This window comes from Mesoplodon bidens (assembly GCF_964165515.1).
Source record: "Mesoplodon bidens genome assembly, chromosome: 9".
Lineage (NCBI taxonomy): Eukaryota > Metazoa > Chordata > Mammalia > Artiodactyla > Ziphiidae > Mesoplodon > Mesoplodon bidens.
In genome coordinates this window covers 105,387,853-105,410,496 of record NC_138166.1, presented here as the reverse complement: position 1 = coordinate 105,410,496, position 22,644 = coordinate 105,387,853, and the positions used below count along the sequence as shown (strand labels likewise).

The 22,644-nt window shown below is 39.0% G+C and overlaps 1 protein-coding gene across 4 annotated transcripts in view; it reads left to right on the top strand.

Moving 5' to 3' along the window:
- The window catches only part of LMBR1 (limb development membrane protein 1), a 166,170-nt gene that overhangs the window by 22,957 nt on the left and 120,569 nt on the right, over window positions 1–22,644 (top strand). For all 4 annotated transcript variants that reach the window (XR_014016711.1, XR_014016712.1, XM_081244720.1 and 1 more), the window contains exons 2-4: window positions 1,941–2,013; window positions 4,607–4,646; window positions 9,643–9,782. Coding sequence is in view for 2 of the 4 variants with exons in the window: in XM_081244720.1 (XP_081100846.1) it covers window positions 1,941–2,013; window positions 4,607–4,646; window positions 9,643–9,782 (253 nt within the window). In the remaining 2 variants the exon portion in view is untranslated. The remainder of the gene's footprint in view (window positions 1–1,940; window positions 2,014–4,606; window positions 4,647–9,642; window positions 9,783–22,644) is intronic.

The following is a 22,644-nucleotide window of genomic DNA, read 5'->3' as shown; positions in this document are numbered from 1 at the left end:
CAGTGGGTCCTGCTTTTTCCTCCTCCTCCTTCTTTTTACTCTGGGTAAATTTTTGTATGTAGCCCCTCAACTTGAGCAACGTTTTTTCAGCGATTCTCTCTTTCTTTCTTGCATCAGAAGTAAGTACTGGGATTATTTCAACCACTATATAACTTTTCTCATCTTAAAAAAAAACCCTCTCAGCAGTCCCTTTTCCATTTCCTTTGCTGCCCTTTATCATAAAACTCCTAGTAAGAACTGTCTATTTTCATTTTGCTCCAAGTTTTCTCCTTGCTTAATCCATTTCAGTCAGGTTTTTCCCTCCACCCTTCCAGAAAAACAGCTCTTGTCAAGGTCACCGATGACCTCCATGGCTAAATCCAGTTGTCAGTTCTCAGTGCTCATCTTACTTGGCCTTTCAGCAGCATTTGACACGGTAGATAATTCCCTTTTCCTAGATAAAATTTCTTCACTTGGCTTTCAGTACATCGCTCTCTTCTTTGCTGCTGCTTCTCAGTCAGCTTTTGCTGATTCCTTCTCTCAAGTTGGCTTCTAAATATTTGAGAGCCCAGGACTCTGTTCTCAGACTTCTCTTCTCTGGCTATACTCACCACCTACAGTGGAAATCTCATCTAGTCTCATGGCTTTAAATACCATCTATCTGCTGATGACTCTTCTTTTTTTCCCCCTAGCCTGGTTCCTTCCCCTGAGCTGTACACATTTTTACATCCAACTGCCCATTCAACCTCTCCACCTGAGTGAATAATATATGTTTCAAATTCAGCAATGTAAACTCTATTCTTATTTCTACCCCCAAACTACTCTTCTTTTGATCTTCCCTGACTCAGGAAATGGCAACTCTGTCTTTCTAGTTTCTCAAGCCAAGAACCTTATGTTTATCCCTACAAGTCCTGTCAAGTCTGCTTTCAAAACATACCCAGAACTTGATAACTTCTTAACACCTCCACAGCCCAGGTCTAAGTGACCTCTCCTCTATATTATTGCAGCGGGTCCTAACTGGTCTCCCTGCTTCCATCATTTCCTTTTTCTAATTTATTTTCCACACTGTAACTAGAGTGAGCCTTTTGCAGTATGTCAGATCATATCACTACTCTGCTCAGTGGATATTTACTGCCTAGTCCATGATCATTCTCAGTCATATGGCTGCCAACCCTTCTTCAGAAATCCATGCATAGGGGTGATCCCGAGGCTTTATCATCACCTGGAATGGTTTCATTTGAGAGTCTTCAAAATATTTCTACCATGGTCCACAGCTCCATTAGGCCTTTATCTAAAGCACACTTGATCTTTGACTATACTGAGATCTCCCATTCCTTCACCCATCCTTTTTTGCTTGCCATCCCCTAGATCTGATAGAAATTAAAAGGAATTTAATATTAAAAAAGTATCTTGTTCAACTGCTGTTCGTTTTGACATGTGGTTTAATTATTGAATAATCGCCCCCCACCCCCACCTTGATTTGTGAGGCCTCGTGTATGTACAACCACCTGACATGAATTTTTATATGATAGAATCTGTTTCATTGATCTGTCAAGTTTTGGTGTCAGCACACTCTTTAAATGTTTTTGAAGCTTTATATTAATAGTATGTTTTAATATTTAGTAAGGTTAGTAGCCTCTCATTGACTTTATTTTTCAAAATTGTTGGTGATGGTCTGGTTCTTTATAGTTCCATATGATTTTGAAAACAACTTGGTCAAGTTATGAAAAGCAAAATGTCCATGAGGCTTTTTTTCTGGAATGGTTTTAAACTGGGCTGACTAATTTGTATAAGTTAATATTTCATAACACTTTTTATTAGCTAAAATTTTTACTTTGTAATAGATTAAATTCTTTTTCCCTATGAATGCCAAAGATATATCCTGTTACTTAAAAAGATATGCAAAAAATGAATGATCTGTTAAATTTGTTAAATGATCTGTTAAATTTGTTTTGTTTCAGATCTGTTTCCTTCTCTTTGCCATTCTCTACATCGTCTCCTACTTCATCATCACAAGATACAAGAGAAAATCAGGTTAGTAGAACATTGTTATTAAAGCTTTGATTCTAATGCCAAGCGGTCTAGGCATGGTCCATGGCTATATGGTGCCCATCGGCATAGTTAGTATATTCAGTATGCCCGTGATTGAAGCGAGCAGTTGCCTGGTACTAAGAGCCCTAAAAATAACCTCCAGGGAATCTGACTACTCGCAGGGTCATCTTCTTAGACCCGAGCCCTTTTTTATCACCATTCTTATGTTCAACTAAAAATAGTCCAGGGCTCTTTACTTTCTGGGAAATTCCAGAGTTTATGAGGATATTTGGTTCCCTGTGACTGGCTCTGAATTTGAACATACCCCTCATCACCCCCACCCAGTTCTTTCTCTGACTATCAGAATATCTTTTCTTTTTCTGAAGAGGTATAGAATTTAGAGTCTCCGTAATACCATTTAGCATTCAATTATATATTATATTATCCTTTTATTATTTCATATGTATCCTTATCTCACCAGAGGGACCACTGTATCTTTTCTTTTTTTTTAAAATGAATTTTGTGCTGATTAATTCACAGATTTTTATGACAGAGTTTTATAAGTAACCAGTTACTTTACTGACTTCTGTTAAATCTCAGCTATTTCCTAGAAATCACAAGATTTCCACCTGTGATGCTGGGCTAATAGTAGGTGCCATGTGAATATTTAAGGATTTCATATATTAAAGCTTCCTTATGTTATTTTAAACTTGTCAAAATTTTGAAAGAAATCAGGAAATAGTGCTTGCTCTAGTGCACCACTTGGCTCTGTGACTGCACTGAAATACTCCTTGGATTCTATAATCTCTCAATTTTCAAGACCTGGGATCCAAGACAGTATCTTAGCTGGTTTTTTTTTTTTCGTTTTTTTTTTTTTTTTTTTTTGCAGTACGTGGGCCTCTCACTGTTGTGGCCTCTCCCGTTGTGGAGCACAGGCTCCGGACACGCAGGCCCAGCGGCCATGGCTCACGGGCCCAGCCACTCTGCGGCATGTGGGATCTTCCCGGACCGGAGCACGAACCCATGTCCCCTGCATCAGCAGGCGGACTCTCAACCACTGCGCCACCAGGGAAGCCCTCTTAGCTGTTTTAAAAGATATTTTGGCACCAGGTTTCATAGATTATGGACACAGAAGGAGGGAGAGATAGAGAATGAATGAATAATGCATTGTTTTAGGGGAAATCAGGGGATGATGAGCAGGAAAATAGGGTATTTATTAGATGCTTTTTAGAGTAATCATGGGCGAGGGTAATGAGGACCCTGGACCTGGTTGGTAGAGGGTTGGCAATAGAATTGAAATGGATATGAAGCTATTAAAACAGCCTTCAAGATATGGTGGTTGATTGGATGTGGGTACAACAGTATAAAAATTAATTGTGGGGCTTCCTTGGTGGCACAGTGGTTGAGAGTCTGCCTGCCGATGCAGGAGACACGGGTTCGTGCCCCGGTCCAGGAAGATCCCACATGCCACGGAGCGGCTGGGCCCGTGAGGCATGGCCGCTGAGCCTGCGCGTCTGGAGCCTGTGCTCCGCAACGGGAGAGGCCACGACAGTGAGAGGCCTGCGTACCGCAAAAAAAATAATAATAAAAATAATAATAATAAAATAAAAATAAAAATTAATTGTGACTATGTTACAATTAGTTTTATGACTATGTAAAATAGTTTTACGACCAAAGAGACTGTGTCTCTTTGGTCGTAAAAGTGTTTTGGGCAGTCAGTAATTAAGAATGGAGATTGGTCTAAGAGAATGGCCCAAATATGCCATTGTCACTGAAACAGATGGGCGTTCAGAATTCCATAGACCTACGCGCAGAGCCTTTGAGGACAACCCCAGTTAGGCACTGAGGAGAAGGAGGGGCTGGGGTGTTGAGTAATATTTTTGTAATTGGATCATAGTTTCCTTAGCTGGTAAGATTATGTGGGAGGACAAAAAAGATGGCCAACAGCCATGAGAGAGGGAGAGGGTAGGGTGAGGAAGCACAGGAGCAAGGGCCATCTTGCTCCTACTTAAAAATGACCCAGAACTTGGTATATTTCTGTCTGTAACTTGAATGAAATGATGAAGTATCAAGGCAGTGGTATCCAAGGTGGTTTAGGATGACCCAAGAAAGTCCTCATTATTACCATTACTAATAATAGACTCAAATTACAGAAAACTATATGAGTTCTAAAATTCTGAATTTTAATTTTATAGTAAAAAAATTTTTTGGCTATTATCAACCAGAAAATTTCATTCATTAGCAATTTCACTGCCATTGTATAACAATAAACTTGATAGTGGTTCTAGGGTTCTACTGAGTTTTATTTCCTTGAGCACTAAATATTTTGGAATATTTTAATTTACATATGGGAGTTTTGTTAGTCAGGATTTTTTGATCAGTCAAAACACTCTGTTCTTTTTAACATATTCTATCCTATCTGATTTAACGAGATTTAGATTTTGATCTGTGCTGAAATAAACACGGTGCTTTTTGAAAATCATTTCTGTTCAGTAATTGCTTCTTCAAGTTTATATTTTTGTTCATGCTTTTATTAAATTAATGAAACATTTTGTTGGAAGATAATAGAATATTAATACCTTGAACATTTTTGCAGATGAGCAAGAAGATGAAGATGCGGTAGTCAACAGGATTTCGTATGTATTTTAATGCTCAATTGTCTTGTTTCTCATATTCTAAAGTCATAAGTTTTCAAAACTTAATTTTGCCTTTTGGGCAGAAATACGGAAAAAATTCACTTAAACTATTACAGCACCTTTCCTATCCTTGGAAAGCACGTATAAGCAAATACATGGATAATTGAGGCTTGATTATCTCCTGTTAAAATTTGCTTATTTAAGGAGCCAACAGATTTAATCTTCAGAGGATTTAACCAGGAAATGGGCTTAAGATTGGGAAAATTGCTGGGCCAAAGAAAGAAAGCTCTTGGCTGTTTGAATGGCCTTGGGACAGGGAGCAGACATCTATTCTGGTTAATTGAACATTTACCTACTGTGAGCAGGGAGATGGGCCCAGATGGTCCTCTTAGGTTCCTTATAGCTCTCTTTCTGCTTGTGTACGCTGATGATAGAGCCCCACTAAAGGGCAGACGTGAATTCCTTCCCAGTCCTCCAGGTGTGAAGTACTTGTGACATGTGCACCCCTCTCGGTTTAGTCTGCATTCCACTTTTGGTGGTAAATCTACTTAAATGCGTTAGTAGATCAATAATTTGTAAAAAGACAGGAACATATCCCATTGGATTTTACACTTGCATTGTGTTTTATGAAAATATGGCTGTTTCCTTGTGGTGGTGCCGGGGAGCGGCCTCACCTGCTTTACATGGCAGCTGGCGTGGCCTGTCTGAGGGGTTTGGGTTTCTCCCAGCACGTGGTTTTTGCATCATGGTGATGCGGACAGATGTCCCCTTCCTGAAGGTAGATGTGTGTGCCCTTATAAATTCAGGAAGGGGAAGTGTGGAGGAGAAGGTCACCTGGGAGGGCAGCTTTGACCTAGCCTGTCCCCCTACCTGCCCCACCCACTGGTATGTTTGTCTCCCACTGCCTTTCTTCCCTTCTGTGGTGGAGTGAGTGAGAACCGAGGAGTCAGGCAGAGCTGGGTTCACATTCTGAGCTCAAGATTAACTTGAGTTCAGAAGAGATTGAGAGAGATTCCTTTCCTCCATATGTGAGCTCGAGCTACCACCTGCTTTGTAGCATGTTGTGTGGATTAAATAACACACGCAAAAAAAAAGTCGGGGGGTGCTCGGTGCGCGGCAGGTGTGAGCTCAGGGTTGTTGTACTTCTCCCCCAACCCCCTTTCCTTGCCCGCCCTCCTCCCACTGAAGAGGAAGGAGCAGAATGAGATGCTGTGCTTAAAGGAGGAGAAACAGTGGCCCAGGGTTCTGAAAGAGTTCAGACAAGTCCCCAAGGGTAGGTGATGGCCAGCACCATCCGGCCACCTGAGGGAGGGAGGGTTCCCCGCGGCTTCCTGCAGCCCCGCGTCAGGCTGAGGAGTCTTTCCCTGGCCTCTCTCACCTCCCTTTAAACCCACCTTTGCTTTCTCTTTTGCTCCTTAAAGGCCTTCGTTCTGTCCTCTGTTTGTATCCACTCATGCCCCCAAATTCACTCTCTCTGTTCTTTTCAACCCTGCATTACATTTTCTCTCAGCTGGTTGTTTGATTTGATTTGGATCAAAGCGCCTAACTGGTGAAACTGCTTTTAAGGATGGCTTGTCCAGGCAGGAGGGAGGCCTGGTGCGGGGGTCAGAGCATGAGGGGGTGACCTGGTGTTGACTCCCAGGATTTGAGAGGAGAGAGGGATCCAGGCACGATGTTGTCCCAAGGGGGTGAAGAGGGGCACCCACTGCGTTGGGGAGTGCTCTGGCACGGGGACTCAGAGCCCACGTAGGGTGGGAAGGGTGTCCCTGGTGGATGGCCTGGCCTGGCTGTCAGTGCTCAGGTGGGGAGGGTGTTCACAGGGCAGGGCAGTCCAAAATGGGGCTCACCTGGGCACATGGTGCCTCTAGGGTGAGGGGGTCAGTGTGGCAGGAGGCTGTTAAAGACAGTGGGGACCACTTACAGTTAGGGAAGCGGGACAACGACAGTGAACACTAAGCAGTTGTGGTGCGGTTGGAGGTTCTGTGTGGACTCAGGTTTTTCAGAGTAGTTGCTGAACCTAGTCTAGATGTAAAGTATGGGTACGTGTACATGTTTTTATGCACATGTATACCTAGTGCATACTTACGCCCCCTAGAGCTGCCTGTCCACTGCCTGTCCATGCTCACCTGGGAGCATGACACCGCAAGAGCAAGGAGTATATTTAGCGCCTGGATTTTTGTTTCCACTAAAAGGAATCAGTGCTCCTTGGGGGGAAGGCTGATGGCAGGGCTGGGCTAGGGAAAGTTCCAGGCTCCTTTCGTCCATCTTGTAGCGCCACAGTGCAGGGAAGTGCTCAAGAGTGATGGCGGCACATCACGAAGACAGGGAAGCCTTCAGGGGCTTTCACACTTACTCAGGGACAATCTGAGCATCACAGTCAGGATCGTCATGGATCTAACACAGAACAGAGCAGAGCAATCCTGAGTCCACACAGATAGAAACCAACAGGTGAGTAACTTATTTGACAAGGAACAGGATATTTTCCTAGTTCCAAACTTAACTTCCCACAAAGGGAAGAGGAACTTCAGAGTGGAGAGCCTTGGCAGACGGCACCTTGGCCAATGAGCAGAGACCGCGACCAGTAATGGGGCAGACAGACATCCTAGGCCACCTGGTAGCCTGTAGAGAGGAGCGTGAAGCATGGCGTCTGTGACTTTCCTGCCTTGTGGACATGTCAGACTCCACAGAGCCAAAGCTGGCTCCCTCATCTCCCTTGGCAGCCCGCTCAGCTGCAGCCGTCGCCGTCAAAGCTGATGTCACAGCTGATGGCTGCTCCACCACTCCCATTCTCACAAGGTGGTCTTGGTCATCCCTGAGCCCTCTCTCATCCCGCACTGGGCAGCCCTGTTGGCTCTGTCCTCAGAATCTGATCCCTTTCAGAAGGCGACATTTCTGAGGTTGCCTTCAATTCCGAGGCGTGCTGTTTCGTAGTTGTGTAAGCAGTGACGGCTGCCATTTTCTGACTTGACCCAGGGCCTTACCTTGAGGACCCCTTCCCAGCATTTAACTCTGTCCCATCAGCCTTTTATGGATAGTTCTCCTCACAGCTACTCAAGGGCAACAGGGAGCATGGTATTACCTTTTTTTGTATGTCTAGGGCCAACATTGGCAGGCAGATTCTTAACCACTGCACCATGAGGGAAGTCCCTAGAAGGTTTTTGACGTAAGATCCAGTATTATATTTACAGTGACCATATATGTTTAGGATTTTCTGGGTCACTTTTGATTTCAAAACTTCATCTGTTTGCCCTCATAAGCTTACTCCTTGGTCAGATTACATCTCCCAGCTTTAGACCTGGAAGCCATGGTTAGCCTTCACTGCTGCATGCGAGTCAGTGTCATGAGCACCAAGAGAGGAGGGACTGACTTTACTGAGAGGAGCGAGAAGGGAGCCGCTGAGGAATGCTTCACGGGGCAGATGACGAGGAGGGGGGACCCGAGGGAGAGGGCCGACTGTGCCCAGGACACGGGGCCAGAAAACCCACTCACGTTGGGGGTACGAGGAGGTTAGGTAAGCATGCCTGTATGTGGGAATCTGTCGTGGCCAGAGGAGCCTGGAAGGGCAAATTGGGAGAGCTGTGCGGGACCTGGAATGGGGAGATCGTGGATGTGGTCTTAATTTTCATGTTGGAAGAAGGAAGGAATGGTAGCGACAGACTTGTGAGGACAGAAAGGAAGGTTGCTTGAGGCACTGGTGGGTAAGTGCTGGAGATGGCAGTGGGCCTGGGGCGAGGGTGTGTCTCTGCTTTTCCCAGGAAACGTGTTGTGCGTTCAGCAAAACCCGTTTGTAAGGCTCTTTCTGTGTCTGAACTGAATTGTATTTTTGGTGTGTATCATATGGTCTGCATTAAAAAATTTACTAGTGATTTACTGAACAGGGGAGGTTTCATGGTAATTTGCAGCTTTTAAGTAGGAAAACGCTTCTGTTGGTCGCCACAAGATGGCATTGGCTTCAAAGTTACTCTATTAGATGTGTATTTTGAGCGTTTAGTATTATTTTTTCTTATATCTTCTTACATGTATTTTCACATTCTTTCTACATAAAATTTAATGGAATGAATATTAAATTAAGGTTTCATCTCTAATGTCAGTGAGGTTCCCTTTTCCTTTGCCATTTTAGTCTTTTTAAATAATCTTTAAAAAATTAGGTATAAAATTTTAGACATTTCAGACGTGTAACTGAGAAAGAGAAAGCCCCTTGTAGTCCTACTCTCCTAGGAATTGTTATATATTATGCTAGGTTTTAAAATATACCTCTATTTTCCTGTGTGTAAATATGCACTTTGTGGGGGGGGCGGGGGGAGAGCATGTTTTATATTTATTGTCCATGCTTTTCTTCGTGTTTTTATTTTTAATTTATTTTAGACATCTTCCCATATTAGTACATATTAGAGATATCTTATTTCAAAAAATGAAAAAATTGTGTTTTAAATATTGTTTAATATATAATTCTAATAGTTGCCTACAGTTTACTATATAGTTTATTTAACCTTTACCCATTTTAAGAGGTGGTAGACCAATAGGTTTGTAACTTTCTTCTTCCTGAAATAACCATTTTCACGTAATTCTTTTTTCATACTATGCTCACAAGCATTTTTTCACCTGAACCGGTTTTTGTGTTACTGTTAGCATATATTGCCATAGTTGTTAATTAAATGCAATTGTGAAATAAATACTTAAATTTAAAAGAGGAATGAGACTACAATGTATTCTTCATAAAATGTGCGAAGTATTCTGTCTCTAGCGTATGTCTGCTTTAGGCCGACTCTTTAGACTTAATGGTTTTTTCACAGAGTAAGTTTTAGAGTTGGTCTAGTTTAACTTCCAGGACCATATGTATATCACTTGTCTTCCAACTACATATACTCAATGAAATGCATATGTAATTCTTTTTGGATTTAAAAAATTTAAGAGTTTTGATTCTATTCTTTTTGAATTACTCCCATATTCTTTGCATTTTCCAACCACTGGTGACAATGATGCTCTTCTCTTCCAGGTTGTTTCTGAGCACGTTCACTCTAGCAGTTTCAGCTGGGGCAGTTTTGCTTTTACCCTTCTCAATAATCAGCAATGAAATCCTGCTTTCTTTTCCTCAAAACTACTATATTCAGTGGCTAAATGGCTCCCTGATTCATGGTTAGTATATATTGCTTAATATAATCACAATTAATGTTTTAATTTTCTACTGTACTGTATTTAAAATTTTTCCTTTTCTTAGTTTCTTTAATAATTGGCATCTTCTTTCAGTAAACCATTTGAGTCTTTAGTAAAATCAGAAAACCAGATTTTACTTACTATTCCTATTCGTAGTTAGTTGTGAAAGGCTTTTCTATAAGAAGCAGTTTTTATACTGACTGTGATTTTGATAAATACAGTTTCATTTAAATATTTAGCAAGAGAATTTTGGTTTATCTGGATATGTCAGAAGAACTCAACCTCCATTTAGGATCTAAAAAAAAACCCACCATAGTTTCTGTTTTGTTTATTTGCTGTTAGTCATTTCATTTATTTATTTCTTTAGTTATTTCAAAATGCATGATAGAAGGGGGAAAACTCTTTTGTCATGGACAAACTTTAAAATTAATGTGGTTTAAAAAAGTAATGACTTATTTTGGCAACATGGTATATTGCCTTGAAGCAAAATAGACCTGAATTCCAATCTTGGCTCTGTCATTTTCTGGACATTTTTAGTGAGGTAGGACATTTTAATTTTAATTTATAAAATAAATTTAAAAATCTAATACACATATCTTTTTTATATGTTTCATTGTCTTTTGCCCACTTTTTTCATATTGAATTATGTTATCTCTTTATATGTGAAATACATCAGCTATTTATCAGATTTTTGTAAATATGTTTTTCTAGTTTTTAGTTTAATTTTGTTTTTTTTTGGTTACAGAATTTTTGCATTTTTATGTTGTCCAGTCTTTTTCTTCCTTTGATTTCTCTCTTTTTGTGTTTAGGAGATCCTTTCCCTTCGTGAGATGTGACAAATACTCTTTTTTTTCTTGTTCTTTTAAAAATGGTTTTGTTTACACTTAACTGTTTAATCCATCTGGAGTTTATACAGATAACTACCTTTTTTCTTACCCATTTGTGTGTGTTTAAAGAAATACATGTTTGCTGTAGAAAATTTGTAAAACAAAATTTACAGTGAAGAAAATTAATATTACTCACAATCCTACAACCCAGAGAACTACTGTGGATCCTGTGACCTAAACCCTTCAGTGTTGTGTGAGTGCACGTGTGAACACATAACCAAATAAATAATGAAATGGAACCCTACTGTACTCACGGTCGACTTGTCTTTGCACCCATCATCATATAGTGGGGAGGTTTCCATGCCTGGAGTACTTTTCTGTGCTATTTACAATATTGCCTAGAGCCATTATAATCATGAATTGTTCCCAGGCTTTTAGTTTAAAAAGCTACATTGCACATCTTTACAAATAAATGTTTGTGTTTAGGACAAATTTCTGCAGTTTACTTTCCCAGTAAGCATACTTTAAAGGTTTTTGAAAAGATGTTTCCCAATTATTCCTCAGAAAAACTGTCTGATTTTTGCTAGCAGTTCCACTTTCATGTAGTGTGTGAGCATCTCTGTTCCCCAAATGTATCTTCACCAATTTTGGGTGTTAGTTAAAAAAAACCTACCAATTCAATAGATGAGAAATTTCCATTTTTAAATTTACCTTTCTTTAATTACTAGTGAGGGTGGACATTTACAAAGCACATTTATAGGTCATTTGTATTTATTTTTTAGTAAATTGCCTCCCTGTATTTCCTTTGCCCATTTTTGCAGTGTTTTTAAGCATTAGCTATCTATCAGGTTAATTGCAAACATTTCCTTCCCAATTGTCCTTTAATACTGCTTATCCTGTTTCTTGACAAGAAGAATTTTAACATATTAGTCTATCACATACTTTACACTGGGCTTGTGGTTTCTGTCAGGCTTCAGAGTCATTGATGCTCTGAAGACCAAATGAATTCAGTAAACTTAGGACTAATAAGTGAATAAAGAGAAATTACTGCATTTTTGTTGCTTAGCAATTGAAAAACTCAAGCAAATTAAGGTTGTTACTGAAATTGACACAAAAAGTAAGCCATCTGCTGAAAAGTCACTATGAAAGGCAGGAAACAACCTGGAAAGTAATGGTGAGTTGAAAAATATATTTATCAGGATTTTTCTGGTGGATTATTTTTAGGTGACGGTGCTGTGTGTTATTAACCGATACATAGATAATATATGATTTACAAATGTTTTTTGCATATGTTGTCTGAAACGTTTGTCGAAGACTATTCCCTCTGGCCCTAGCTTTCTGTAAGGCTGTGGGTTCTGTGGGCATACATTTTTGAGGGTTGAGCTCCAGGTGTTTTCACTGGCAGTGCAGGCGGTCTCACGCCAGGCTAACTAGTATTATGAGTGAACTGGCCTTTGTTTCCAGTTTTACTAAATAGAAATTGTATGATATACTTAATGACCTTCAAATACTCTAAATCAGAGCCATTTCTTTTATTCTGTTTATGGACTGGAAGTGAGAGATACCAGTATATGACATGCTGTCTATTTAATGCTGGAGGCATTAACCTTGGAAGTAAATGTATTTGTTTGTGTTGGTTATCTTTCTCATTATAGTGTTAAGGGGTGTAAGTTCAGGCCTTGTACCTTGTTTATAAATCAGGACTTAGAACAGTGCTTCCCACATAGTGGTAGCCCAGTAAACATCTGTTGAGTGAGTAGATAAACTATAAACAATAACTTTAACCTCCAGGGGACCACATCAGCTGAAAGTTGGGGAGCTAGAGGAAGAGCCCTCTAAGTTATATCATTGCTTCTAGATGTATTCTCAGAAATTGGTCTTGGGAAGCCTAAGCCGTCAGCTCTGGACGTTGTTCTTGAGGGTTTTATGACCCCTGACTTCGTTTCTGCTTCTAATTTTTTGGTAGATCTGTATCCTTTACTGCATATAGTGAATTTCATAAAGCTTCCTATTTATCTTTCTCTTCTGAATTCATAGTTTTTTTTTTTAACCTTGTGGATGACATCCAAGGGAGTGTTTATTTCCTTAGATTGTCTCGGGGTTGAAGATTTGTCAACCTCAGATATGCTTGCTTCTTTGCTTTTAAAAAATTATAACAATTAATGGGGCCAAACTGTCATAAGGGAGACCCAGGAGAGCCCATGGGATAGTTCCAGTATGAGCTTGAAGGCCTCAGTGGTGACAGTAGCCAGGTCAGCTTTGGAGAGTGTAAGTCTGTGTCGCTGAGCCTATGCATAACCTCCATCCCTGCCACCATGGCCACTTTTTTCATGAGCTCATTGGGTGATTACAGGGGTGGCTTGGGAAAGAGGTTGACTGGAATCTGTAGAGCTAGGATAAGGTAATTCTATCCACTTTAATATTAAAATCCTCTGCTGAGGTCCCCCTTTAATGAGCAGTCACATGGGATACAAATATCTTCACCTTTTTCTTTTTTCCCATTTTCAGTGGTCTATCTGCATACCTCTTCTCCAAGTTTCCTTGTTACCAGTTTTCCAATTATGTTCCTTCCAAGTCCCCAGCATTCCAGCCAAGCCATTGGCCAATATGAATATATAATTGCATGTCTGGCCATTTTTCCAAGCAAAGTGAACAGTCAGGTACACTGCCCGAAGTCCTGTCCACCTGGAGGATTCCCCTTCACCACTGTCCTTTGGAGATGTCCCAAGGAGGGCTGTAGTGCTGCAGCTGTCCACTTGGGGGCGGTGTCTGCATATTGTGCAGAGCCGTCTGTGAGTCAGGCCCAGACTTCTCTTCCTCTGCCAGCTGATCCGGAGGAATCCCCACGAGGCCAGGGGAGAGAAAGCAGAGCAGCAGGAGTGAGGACCGTGGGCACCTGGGCCACTTCTTCATGTGACTTACTTGTGCCTGCAGGGCCCGCTTGGGTATGATCATGTATATACCACCTCCATCTGACTTTGGGTTGTTGCTGTGCACCCCCACATTATGGCTTGGTGGGCCGGATAAAGATAACACCATCTCATGATGGGCAGCTCAGGTCGCATGGTAGCTTGGTGGCCCACGGTCAAGTCTCTGCTAAGGCCCAACAGCAAACCAATAGCTGTTTCTCAGAAGGAAGGTAGTTATCTGCAGGGGATGGCAGGGCTTTGCTCCGAAATCCTAAGAGCCTTTGCTGTGATTCACCTCTAGGGGCTGCCATACTGTCTGCTGCCGATGCTTCCAGCACCACTGGATCTGCTGGATCATAAGGCCAAGGGTGGAGCAGCTTGCATAGCCGCCTGGAGCTGCAGAGCTGCAAAGCCTTCTCTTGTTCTGGGCCCCACTCTAAACCAGCAGCTTTTTGGGTCACTCAGTAAATGGGCTAGAGTAACACAACCAAGTGAGGAATATGTTGCCTCCCAAATTCAAAGAAGCCCACTGAGCATTGTGCCTGTTTTGGTTGTAGGAGAGGCCAGATGCTGCAGTCCTTAGAAGGGATATCTTGACATGGCCCACACCACTGGACCCCTAGAAATTTCACTGAAGTAGAAGGCTCCTGAATTTTTGTTAGATTTATTTCCCACCCTCTGATATGAAAATGTCTTACCAATTAGAGCGGTGGCTACTTCTCACTCACTCGGTCTCATTAGCATAGTGTCATCAGTGTAGTGGAGCGACATGCAATCTTCTGGAAAGGAATGGTGATCAAGATCCCTGCAAACTAAATAGGTCCAGAGGGGTGGTATATCCCTGAGTTAGGACAATGAAGGTGTATTGCTTGCCTTGCCAGCTGGAAGCAAAATGCTTCTGGTGGGCCTTATGGACAGGGATGGAGAAAAAAAGCATTTGTCACATCAGTAGCCGCATACCAGGTACCAGGAGATGTGTTCATTTACCCTAGCAACTAAACCAAGTCTGCTATGGCAGCTACAATTAGAGTCACCACCTGGTTAAGCTTACGAGAATCCACTGTCATTCTCCAGGATCCGTCTTTCTTGGGGATGTGGGAATCACTACCCCTCATCTTTCAAGTCCTTGATGGCTGCACTAATCCCTGCATTACCTTCAGGAATGTGGGATTTCTTTTGGGTAACTATTTTCCTAGTTAGAGGCAGTTCTAGTGGCCTCTGTTTGGCCTTTCTTACTATAATAGCCCTTTCTCCACAGGTCAGGGAACCATTGTGGGGATTCTGCCCACTTTTGAGCATATCCATTCCGATTGTGCATTCCAGAGCTGGGGAAAGAACCGTAGAACAGGTTCAGGGACCCACTGTGAGACGTGTGAGACCTGAGCTGAAACTCTCCTGACTACCTGACCTCCACAAGCCCCTGCTCTGACTGGGGTGATGTTTTGGGTCCCCTGGAGATAGTGTCAGTTCAGAGCCAGATATGTTTTGTGAATTTGTACTAAAGTCTTTGAGGACTGGGAACATGTCTTAAATTCTCTTAATCTCCCATGAGGCACCTGTCCCAGTTCTTGCACACTGAAAATGTTCAATAACGATTCATTGATTGGATGAGTAATAGTTATTAATTGTATCATTAGGAATACTTTGGTAAAAGTAGACTTAATTTGAAAAGAAATTTAATGGCTTATTCTAAAAATGATTTATCAATATGGAACGATTGTGCCGTTAATGTGTGAATCACATGAGGATTAGAGGCTAAACTATGTGTCAATAATGCTTCGGTATGTGTAAATATATTCAGTTTGGCTTAAGTACAGTGTTTGGATCTTGGACATGTGTTTGAAATGTTATGTGTTAACTATATTACCTTGGAATGCCACTTCACTTCTCTGGGCTAGAATTAATAAATTACATTAATAAATAATAATATAGTTTATTATAGGATGATACAAAAGGGGCAGATATGGCAAATTAAAATGATGGCTAAAATTTGTATTGTTATTTTTATTATTATAATTATAATTTATTATTAGAATTAAAATAGAAAAAGCATAAAAAATGGACAGAAAAAAGAAAGTATCTCTTTGTATTCACTTTCTGTATCTTGACTACTGTTAAAAAAATTAGTAGAAAAATATGAAACTCTTTAGTTCCATAAATTAAAAAATCATGATTCACCTGCTTAATGGGTTTTCCTTTTTGAGTGATGAGAATGTTTTGGAACTAGATAAAGGTAGTGGTTGCACAACATTGCGAATGCACTAATGCCACTGAATTATTCATTTTAAAATGGTAATTTTATGTATGTGAGTTTAAAATTAATATAAAAATGAAACATCGATACATCTTGGGGTGTAATTAAGTTGTAGCCTTAAATAAAATAAGGAAATAATTCTTCAGTTTTTGAGGTATTTTCTCTCAGTGGGGCCCAGTTTTTGCTAAGCTATCCATACTCACTTGTGACCAGAGACACACATTTAGAACATGATTGCCCGTTTTAAGATTCAGCCTGTTAAGAGATAACCGCAGTGAATCTGACTTGACTTTGCAAGGTATGTGTGCTTTATTTTGATTTGTCAACGTGAATAGCCAATACGCTGTTTTGGACATGATGAAGGATCAGTACAAAATTCATCTTTGTTTTATACATTTTCAAGTCCCACAGAAGGTCAGAAAGTTCAAACTTTTAGATTATAAGCAATTAAACTTAAAAAAATGAAAAATAAGTATTATGTTCACTTATGTATAAATATTAAATCAAAAGTCAGTTCTTAAGATATTTTAAGGTACCATTGTTAATTAAATGTTACTAACAATTTCTAGTTAATTGGTCTCAGTAGTTCAGTGATTCGTTATAATGTGCATCACTATAGTTACTGCATATTTATTGTTTATAATAGTAAAAATAAAAAGCAGTCTACGTAGGAAATTTGCTTAATTAAATTTTGGTAGATCCAAACAGTGGAATGCTTTTTTGACCATTATAGATGATGATGATGTAGATGAGTATTTGTTGATATAGAAAGATGTCGAAAAAAACGTTTTTCTCTGGGTGGTGGGATTATATGATATAAAAAATTTATATTTATAAACGAAGTTTGTTTTGGTGCTTGCCTTGTATAATATTTCTATAGTAGATGTGTATTGCTTTTTTGTTATAAGAAAAAACTTAAAAAGTTTAATAGCTTATTGCTATAATCGTTCTTTTTTTCCCTTCTAAGGGAAAAGCTTTTGCATAACCAAAAGCTATTTTAATTCTGAAGTTCTCACAATACTCACTATTCAAAAGCAAACTTGCAGTCTTTCCTTTAAAGCTTATGCTTTCTTCATAGCATTTTTAAAATTATGTGTCACTTTTTGACAATTGGATTAGATTCTTAATTCCAGTGAAATATTGGTTTTAACTTAGTTTTGTTATTTTGGAAATTATTGAATATAGCTGAACTCGGATTAATTTTCTTATTTAAGTTCATGAAGTTTTTTGTGTGGTTAAAAAGTGATAGATTATTTGCTTCATAGTGTTGTATATTGTATTGAAATATTTTGTGACGCCAGCAGATGGAGCTAGAAGGTAATGCATCCATTGGTGATCTGGCAATTCAGTTTGGTTTGCTTGGGTTTTAGACTAATTATTCTGGGAATATTAAATAACTTTTAAGTTTACATACCTCTTTTGGGGATAGACATTGAATATCTTTCAAAAAGATTGTCGTTGAAACTGATTTAGATAAACTACAAGGTTTCTGAATTTTTAGGGTTCTACTACCATGTTGGAGAGCACATAATTTTAGCTTTCTGAAGTAGAGAAATTTAGCTAACATTTCTTTTTATTTTACAAATTAATATATAATAATATATAATACAATAAAAGTGGTGGTAGTATGTATTTATGTGTATTAGCTCTAATTTTTTATTTTGGAATGTTTTATCAAAATTGTAGAATATTCTTAAGGGATATTTATGTGTGTATGTCTGATGTATGTTTGAAAAATGCTGGAAACTTACTAAGTTTTACACAGTTTCCAAGAATAAAATGGCAACTTAGGAGTGTACAGTAGCTTTATTATTTTTCTATATATTAAATGTTCTTCTCATAGTAACTTTAACTTTCTTATACGTTGCAAATTTGATAATTAAATGAGCATAAGCTGCGTCTGAAGCTTTCACACATATTCTGGCTAATAAAACTTAATTTTTTGCATTGAATTATTTAGACTGAAAAAAAGCTGGTTATTTACATAGATGATTATATTGTTACGTAGTATGTTAACTCTTAAATTCTTTGTGTTAAGTGAATTTTTCTTGCAAAAGTAAATATGGTGGAGGTTATATCTCTTTTTGCAATTGTGGTTGATAAGACCATCAGCAGTAATGTTGAATCTCCTGGAAAAAGGAAAGTGGGGAAAATCAAAAAAAAATTTTTAATTGTATGTATTATATATAAAGTTCAGTATATAAAAGAAGGTATCTAATTTCATTGCAAACTTAAATGAGTTGTTATTCAGAATCTTTGTGATCATCCTGATCATTTTCTTCACTTGTTCAGCAGATTGCTGCTTGATAATATCTGTTGATAAAGATTTCTTTATATAAATTTTCATAACTATCTTCACTTTAAGTAGGTTGGTTAGTCAGAATAGATACGTTTACTGATATGTGATCTTTTGCCTATAAGGCAGACTTCTGTTTTTTAACTTGATTTCCAGAGAAGAATTTGAATTTGTATTTTTCACTACATGAAAGGGACACATATGATTAGAAAGGTAAATTCTGGAAGTATGTATATTTAGAGCTCGATAACAATAATAAAGTCTGTTTTTTACCATGGATGATAATTGATTGTTTCAAATTACAAAACCTAAGTAAATTTTTTTCCTCCAATTATAAAATTATAATGAATCATTCAAGGGTTTATATTAATGGTTGCAAATATTTGAGAGCAATCTTTGAAGCCCCTGCCACGCGATAATTTGTGATTTTGCAGAGGCTAGAATATGAATTGTGCTTAGTGATGCTAGAAAATAAATAGGCTGAGATCTGTGGCTGATGAGGGGCCCAGCTAGCATCTCCACCTCAATTAAGCTTTGCCGTTCTCTGCCTTTTCTTAGGCATTTTGTGGGGAAGTTATATGACATAGTGAGGTGAAGGATTTTGAGTTTCACAGAGGAGTTTAAATTTGTGTCTTTATGTGCTCCTTATAGAAAACTTAGAATATGTAGGCCAGTGGGAAGAAAAAATCATCCATAATTCCACTACATTACACTGTTAATAATTTGGTTTATTTCTTTGCAATTTATTTTCTGTGCCTATTTTTTGTCATTGTTGTTCTCATATATTTTTCATGTCATATAAGTATACAGATTGTTGTTATGTACTTTTTTTTGGTGTAATTAATGAGAATCATTCATTAAGGAAAGGGCTGAGACCTAATTTTAGCTGTAACTCATATCACTTTTTTGTCTATCTGGTCTGATTGCTGATGTGCATTGGAATTTTACAGGGTTTTGGACCATTTGCATTATGTTGAGACAGGGCGGGGAGAGGCACTGACATTAATTTAACATTTTGGTATGTTATTTCTCTTCTGTTCACACGTGATCTATGAGTTACGTTATAGCCCATTTTATACATGAGGAAACAGGATGACAGAGTTGAAGTCCCTTTTCCAGGTCACGTATAACTGATAGTTGCAAACCCAGGCTGGTCAGACATAAAGTGCGGCCCCCCACTTAGACATCTGCTGCCGCATCTTCACAGTGTGAATCCCTTGTTGTGCACTAAGTACACAGAATACATTCAATAGTTTATTGAAGTTGGATTTGTTAAAACCGTTCTGTAGTTGAAAGATGTTTTGGTATCGTAAGGCTTGGGTGTACATGTACACAAAAATATAAACAAATGTAGAAGTGTTAGTTCTGTTTAAGTGTCTTACAAACTGGTCAGAAGCTCAACTAAGCATTTTGTTTTACACAGATGGGTAGAATTAATGGGCTGTCATATTCTCAGTTTAAACATTTCCCTTAGTAAAATCTTATGAAACTGATGTTCTCTTTTTGGCAAACAAACAAAAGACCCTCAGCTTAGGGTCTCATGGGCTGAAATTAAGGTTTTCACAGATTTGTTTTCTTTATTGGAGGCTCTGGGGAAGAATTTGCTTCAAAGTTCATTCAGGTTGTTGGCTCAATTTGGTTCTTTGTGGTTGTAAGACTGAGGTCCCCATTTCCTTGCTAGCTGTTAGTCAGGTGCCAATCTTTGCCCTATAGGCTGTCTGCCTCTTTTCTCAGGTTTTCCATGTGATGCCCCCTCCAGCAAAGTTGTGTCAAGTTCCTCCCTGTCTTACCCTTCTGCTGCATCTCTGACTCCTCTTAGAGAAAATTCTCTGCTTTTAAGGGCTCCTTTGGTTAGGTTGTACCCACCTGGCTAATCCAAGATCGTTTCCCCCTCTCTCTTTATTAAGGTCCATAGCCTTAATTATATCTGCAACATCCTTTTTTGCCATGTATATTGGGTTGAAAAGTGTTTTCTCCAAATTCGTGTCCATTTAGAACCTCAGAACGTAACCTTATTTGGAAATAATGTCTTTGCTGATATAATTAGTAAAATAAGGTCATAATGGATTAGGGTGGGCCCTAGTCCGATAACTAGTATCCTTATAAGAAGATAAAACAGAGACATTCACAGGGGAGGAATGTGAAGACAAAGGCAGAGATTGGAGTGATGAATCGACAGGCCCAGGAATGCCAAATGTTACAGGCAGCCACCTCTAAGGAAGGATTCTTCCTTAGAACCTCCAGAAGGAGTATGGTCCTGCTGGCACCTTGATTTTGGACTTCTAGCCTCCACAACTGTGAGAGAATAAATTTCTGTTGTTTGAAGGCATCCAGTTTGTGGTACCTTGTTACAGAAGCCCCAGAAAACTAATATACCTTGTAACATATTCACTAATATACTGTATAACAATTCCAGGGATTAAGGCATGGATACCCTTGGGGGTTCACTCTGCCTACCATGAGACTTCAGCTGAGTACAAAGCAGGAAAATACAACCCATAATGAAGAGAAAAATCAGTCAAAACTTACAGTTGACGCAGATTCAGAATTAGTAGACAAGAGCACTGAAACATTTCTTGTAAGTATTTCATATGTTCCAGAAGCTGGAGGAAAGACTGAACATAACTGAACATATTGAGACATAAAAGATGTAAAAAAAGAACCAAATAAACTTCTAGAGATGAAACCTGTAATATCTGACATGAAAATATATTGGATGGGATAAAAGCAAATTAGATATTTTTGCAGAAGAGATTAGTGAACTCTGAGACATAGCAACAGAAAACAGTCTAAAAAAGAAACAAAAAAATGACTGAAAAACTGACCAGGGCATCAGTGATATAATTGATGTTCCTAAAAGACAGAGGGTTAAGAAAAATATTTGAAAAACGGATGGCAGAAAGATTTCAAGATTAGATGAAAACTGTAAACCCTCTTATCCAAGAGGCTCAACTAGCCCTAGTTACAGGAGACCTGCCAAGATACACCATCATATTGGTCAAAACCAGTGATATGGAGAAATCTTAAAAGCATTCAGAGAAAAAGACATAAAGTACAGAGGAGCAATGATGCGAATTCCAGCATATTTCTTGTGGGAAAAAAATGCAACCTAGATGGCAGGGTAGCAACATCTTTAAAGTACCAAAAAAAGAAAGCCCCATCAACCTAGTTCTGTAGCCAGTGAAAATATTTTTCCAAAACAAAGTCAAAATAAAGACAGTGTCAGATATACGAAAGGTGAAAGTTCATCACCACAGACCTATACTACCAAAAATAAGGGACATCCTTTAGGCAGAGGCAAATTGGTAGAAGATAGAAATCTGGATCTGTAAAACAGAATGAAGATCACTAGAAGTGGGGAATTTGAGGATAAATATAAAAGAGTATTTCTATATCATATAAATCTTATTAAAAGAGAATTGGCTCTTTAAATAAAAAATAGTAACAGTAAATTGTGAGTTTTATAACGTGCAAGTAAAAGCGCATGACAACAATAATGCAAGGGCAGGAGGAAAGAAATGGCAATAGACTGTTGTAAGGTTCTTAGGCTGTACGTGAAGTATTGTAGTACCTCTTTTTTTTTTTTTTTTTTTGTGGTACACGGGCCTCTCACTGTTGTGGCCTCTCCCGTTGCGGAGCACAGGCTCCGGACGTGCAGGCTCAGCGGCCATGGCTCACGGGCCCAGCTGCTCCGCGGCATGTGGGATCTTCCCGGACCGGGGCATGAACCTGTGTCCCCTGCATCAGCAGGCGGACTCTCAACCACTGCGCCACCAGGGAAGCCCTTGTAGTACCTCTTGAAGGCAGATTATGATGAGTTAAAGGTGTATATGATAAACCCCAAACAACCCTAGAGTAGCTGAAAGAGGAGATAGAGTCAGTAAGCAAACAAAAGAAATAGAATGGAGTCATAACAATAGTTAATCCAAAGGGTCACCGAAAAAGAAGGCAAAGAGAAGACAGAACAGTGGGGCAAGTAGAAGACAAAGAGCAAATTGATATACTGAAGCCTGATCATATCAATAAACATCAGTGGTCTAAACATTCCAATTTAAAGGCAGAGATTATCAGATTGAATAAAAAAGAAAGCCAAGTATATGCTCCCTATAAGAAACTCACTTTAAATGTAAACACACACATAGGTTAACAGCAATAGCAAAAAGATTTACTATACTAATTCTAATGAAAAGGAAGATGGTATAGGTATGTTATTATCAGAAAAGGGTAAGGAATGTTATCAGGCATAAAGAAGGTAATTTCATAATGATGAAGGGGTTCATTCATCAAAAGAATATAGGAATAAATGTTCCCTATTATCTACCTATCTACCTAAAAAATACCTATTTATTAAATACCTATTAAATACATGAAGCAAAAACTTACAGAAATGAAAGGATTAATAATCAAAATCACAATTCAGACACATCACTATCCCCTTTTCAATAAGTGATAGAACAAGTAGCCAGGAAAAAATTAAGGATTTTTAACACTTAACTAACTTGGCCTAATTTGTATTTATGGAACACTCAGCCCAACAATAGTGAAAGACACATTCTTT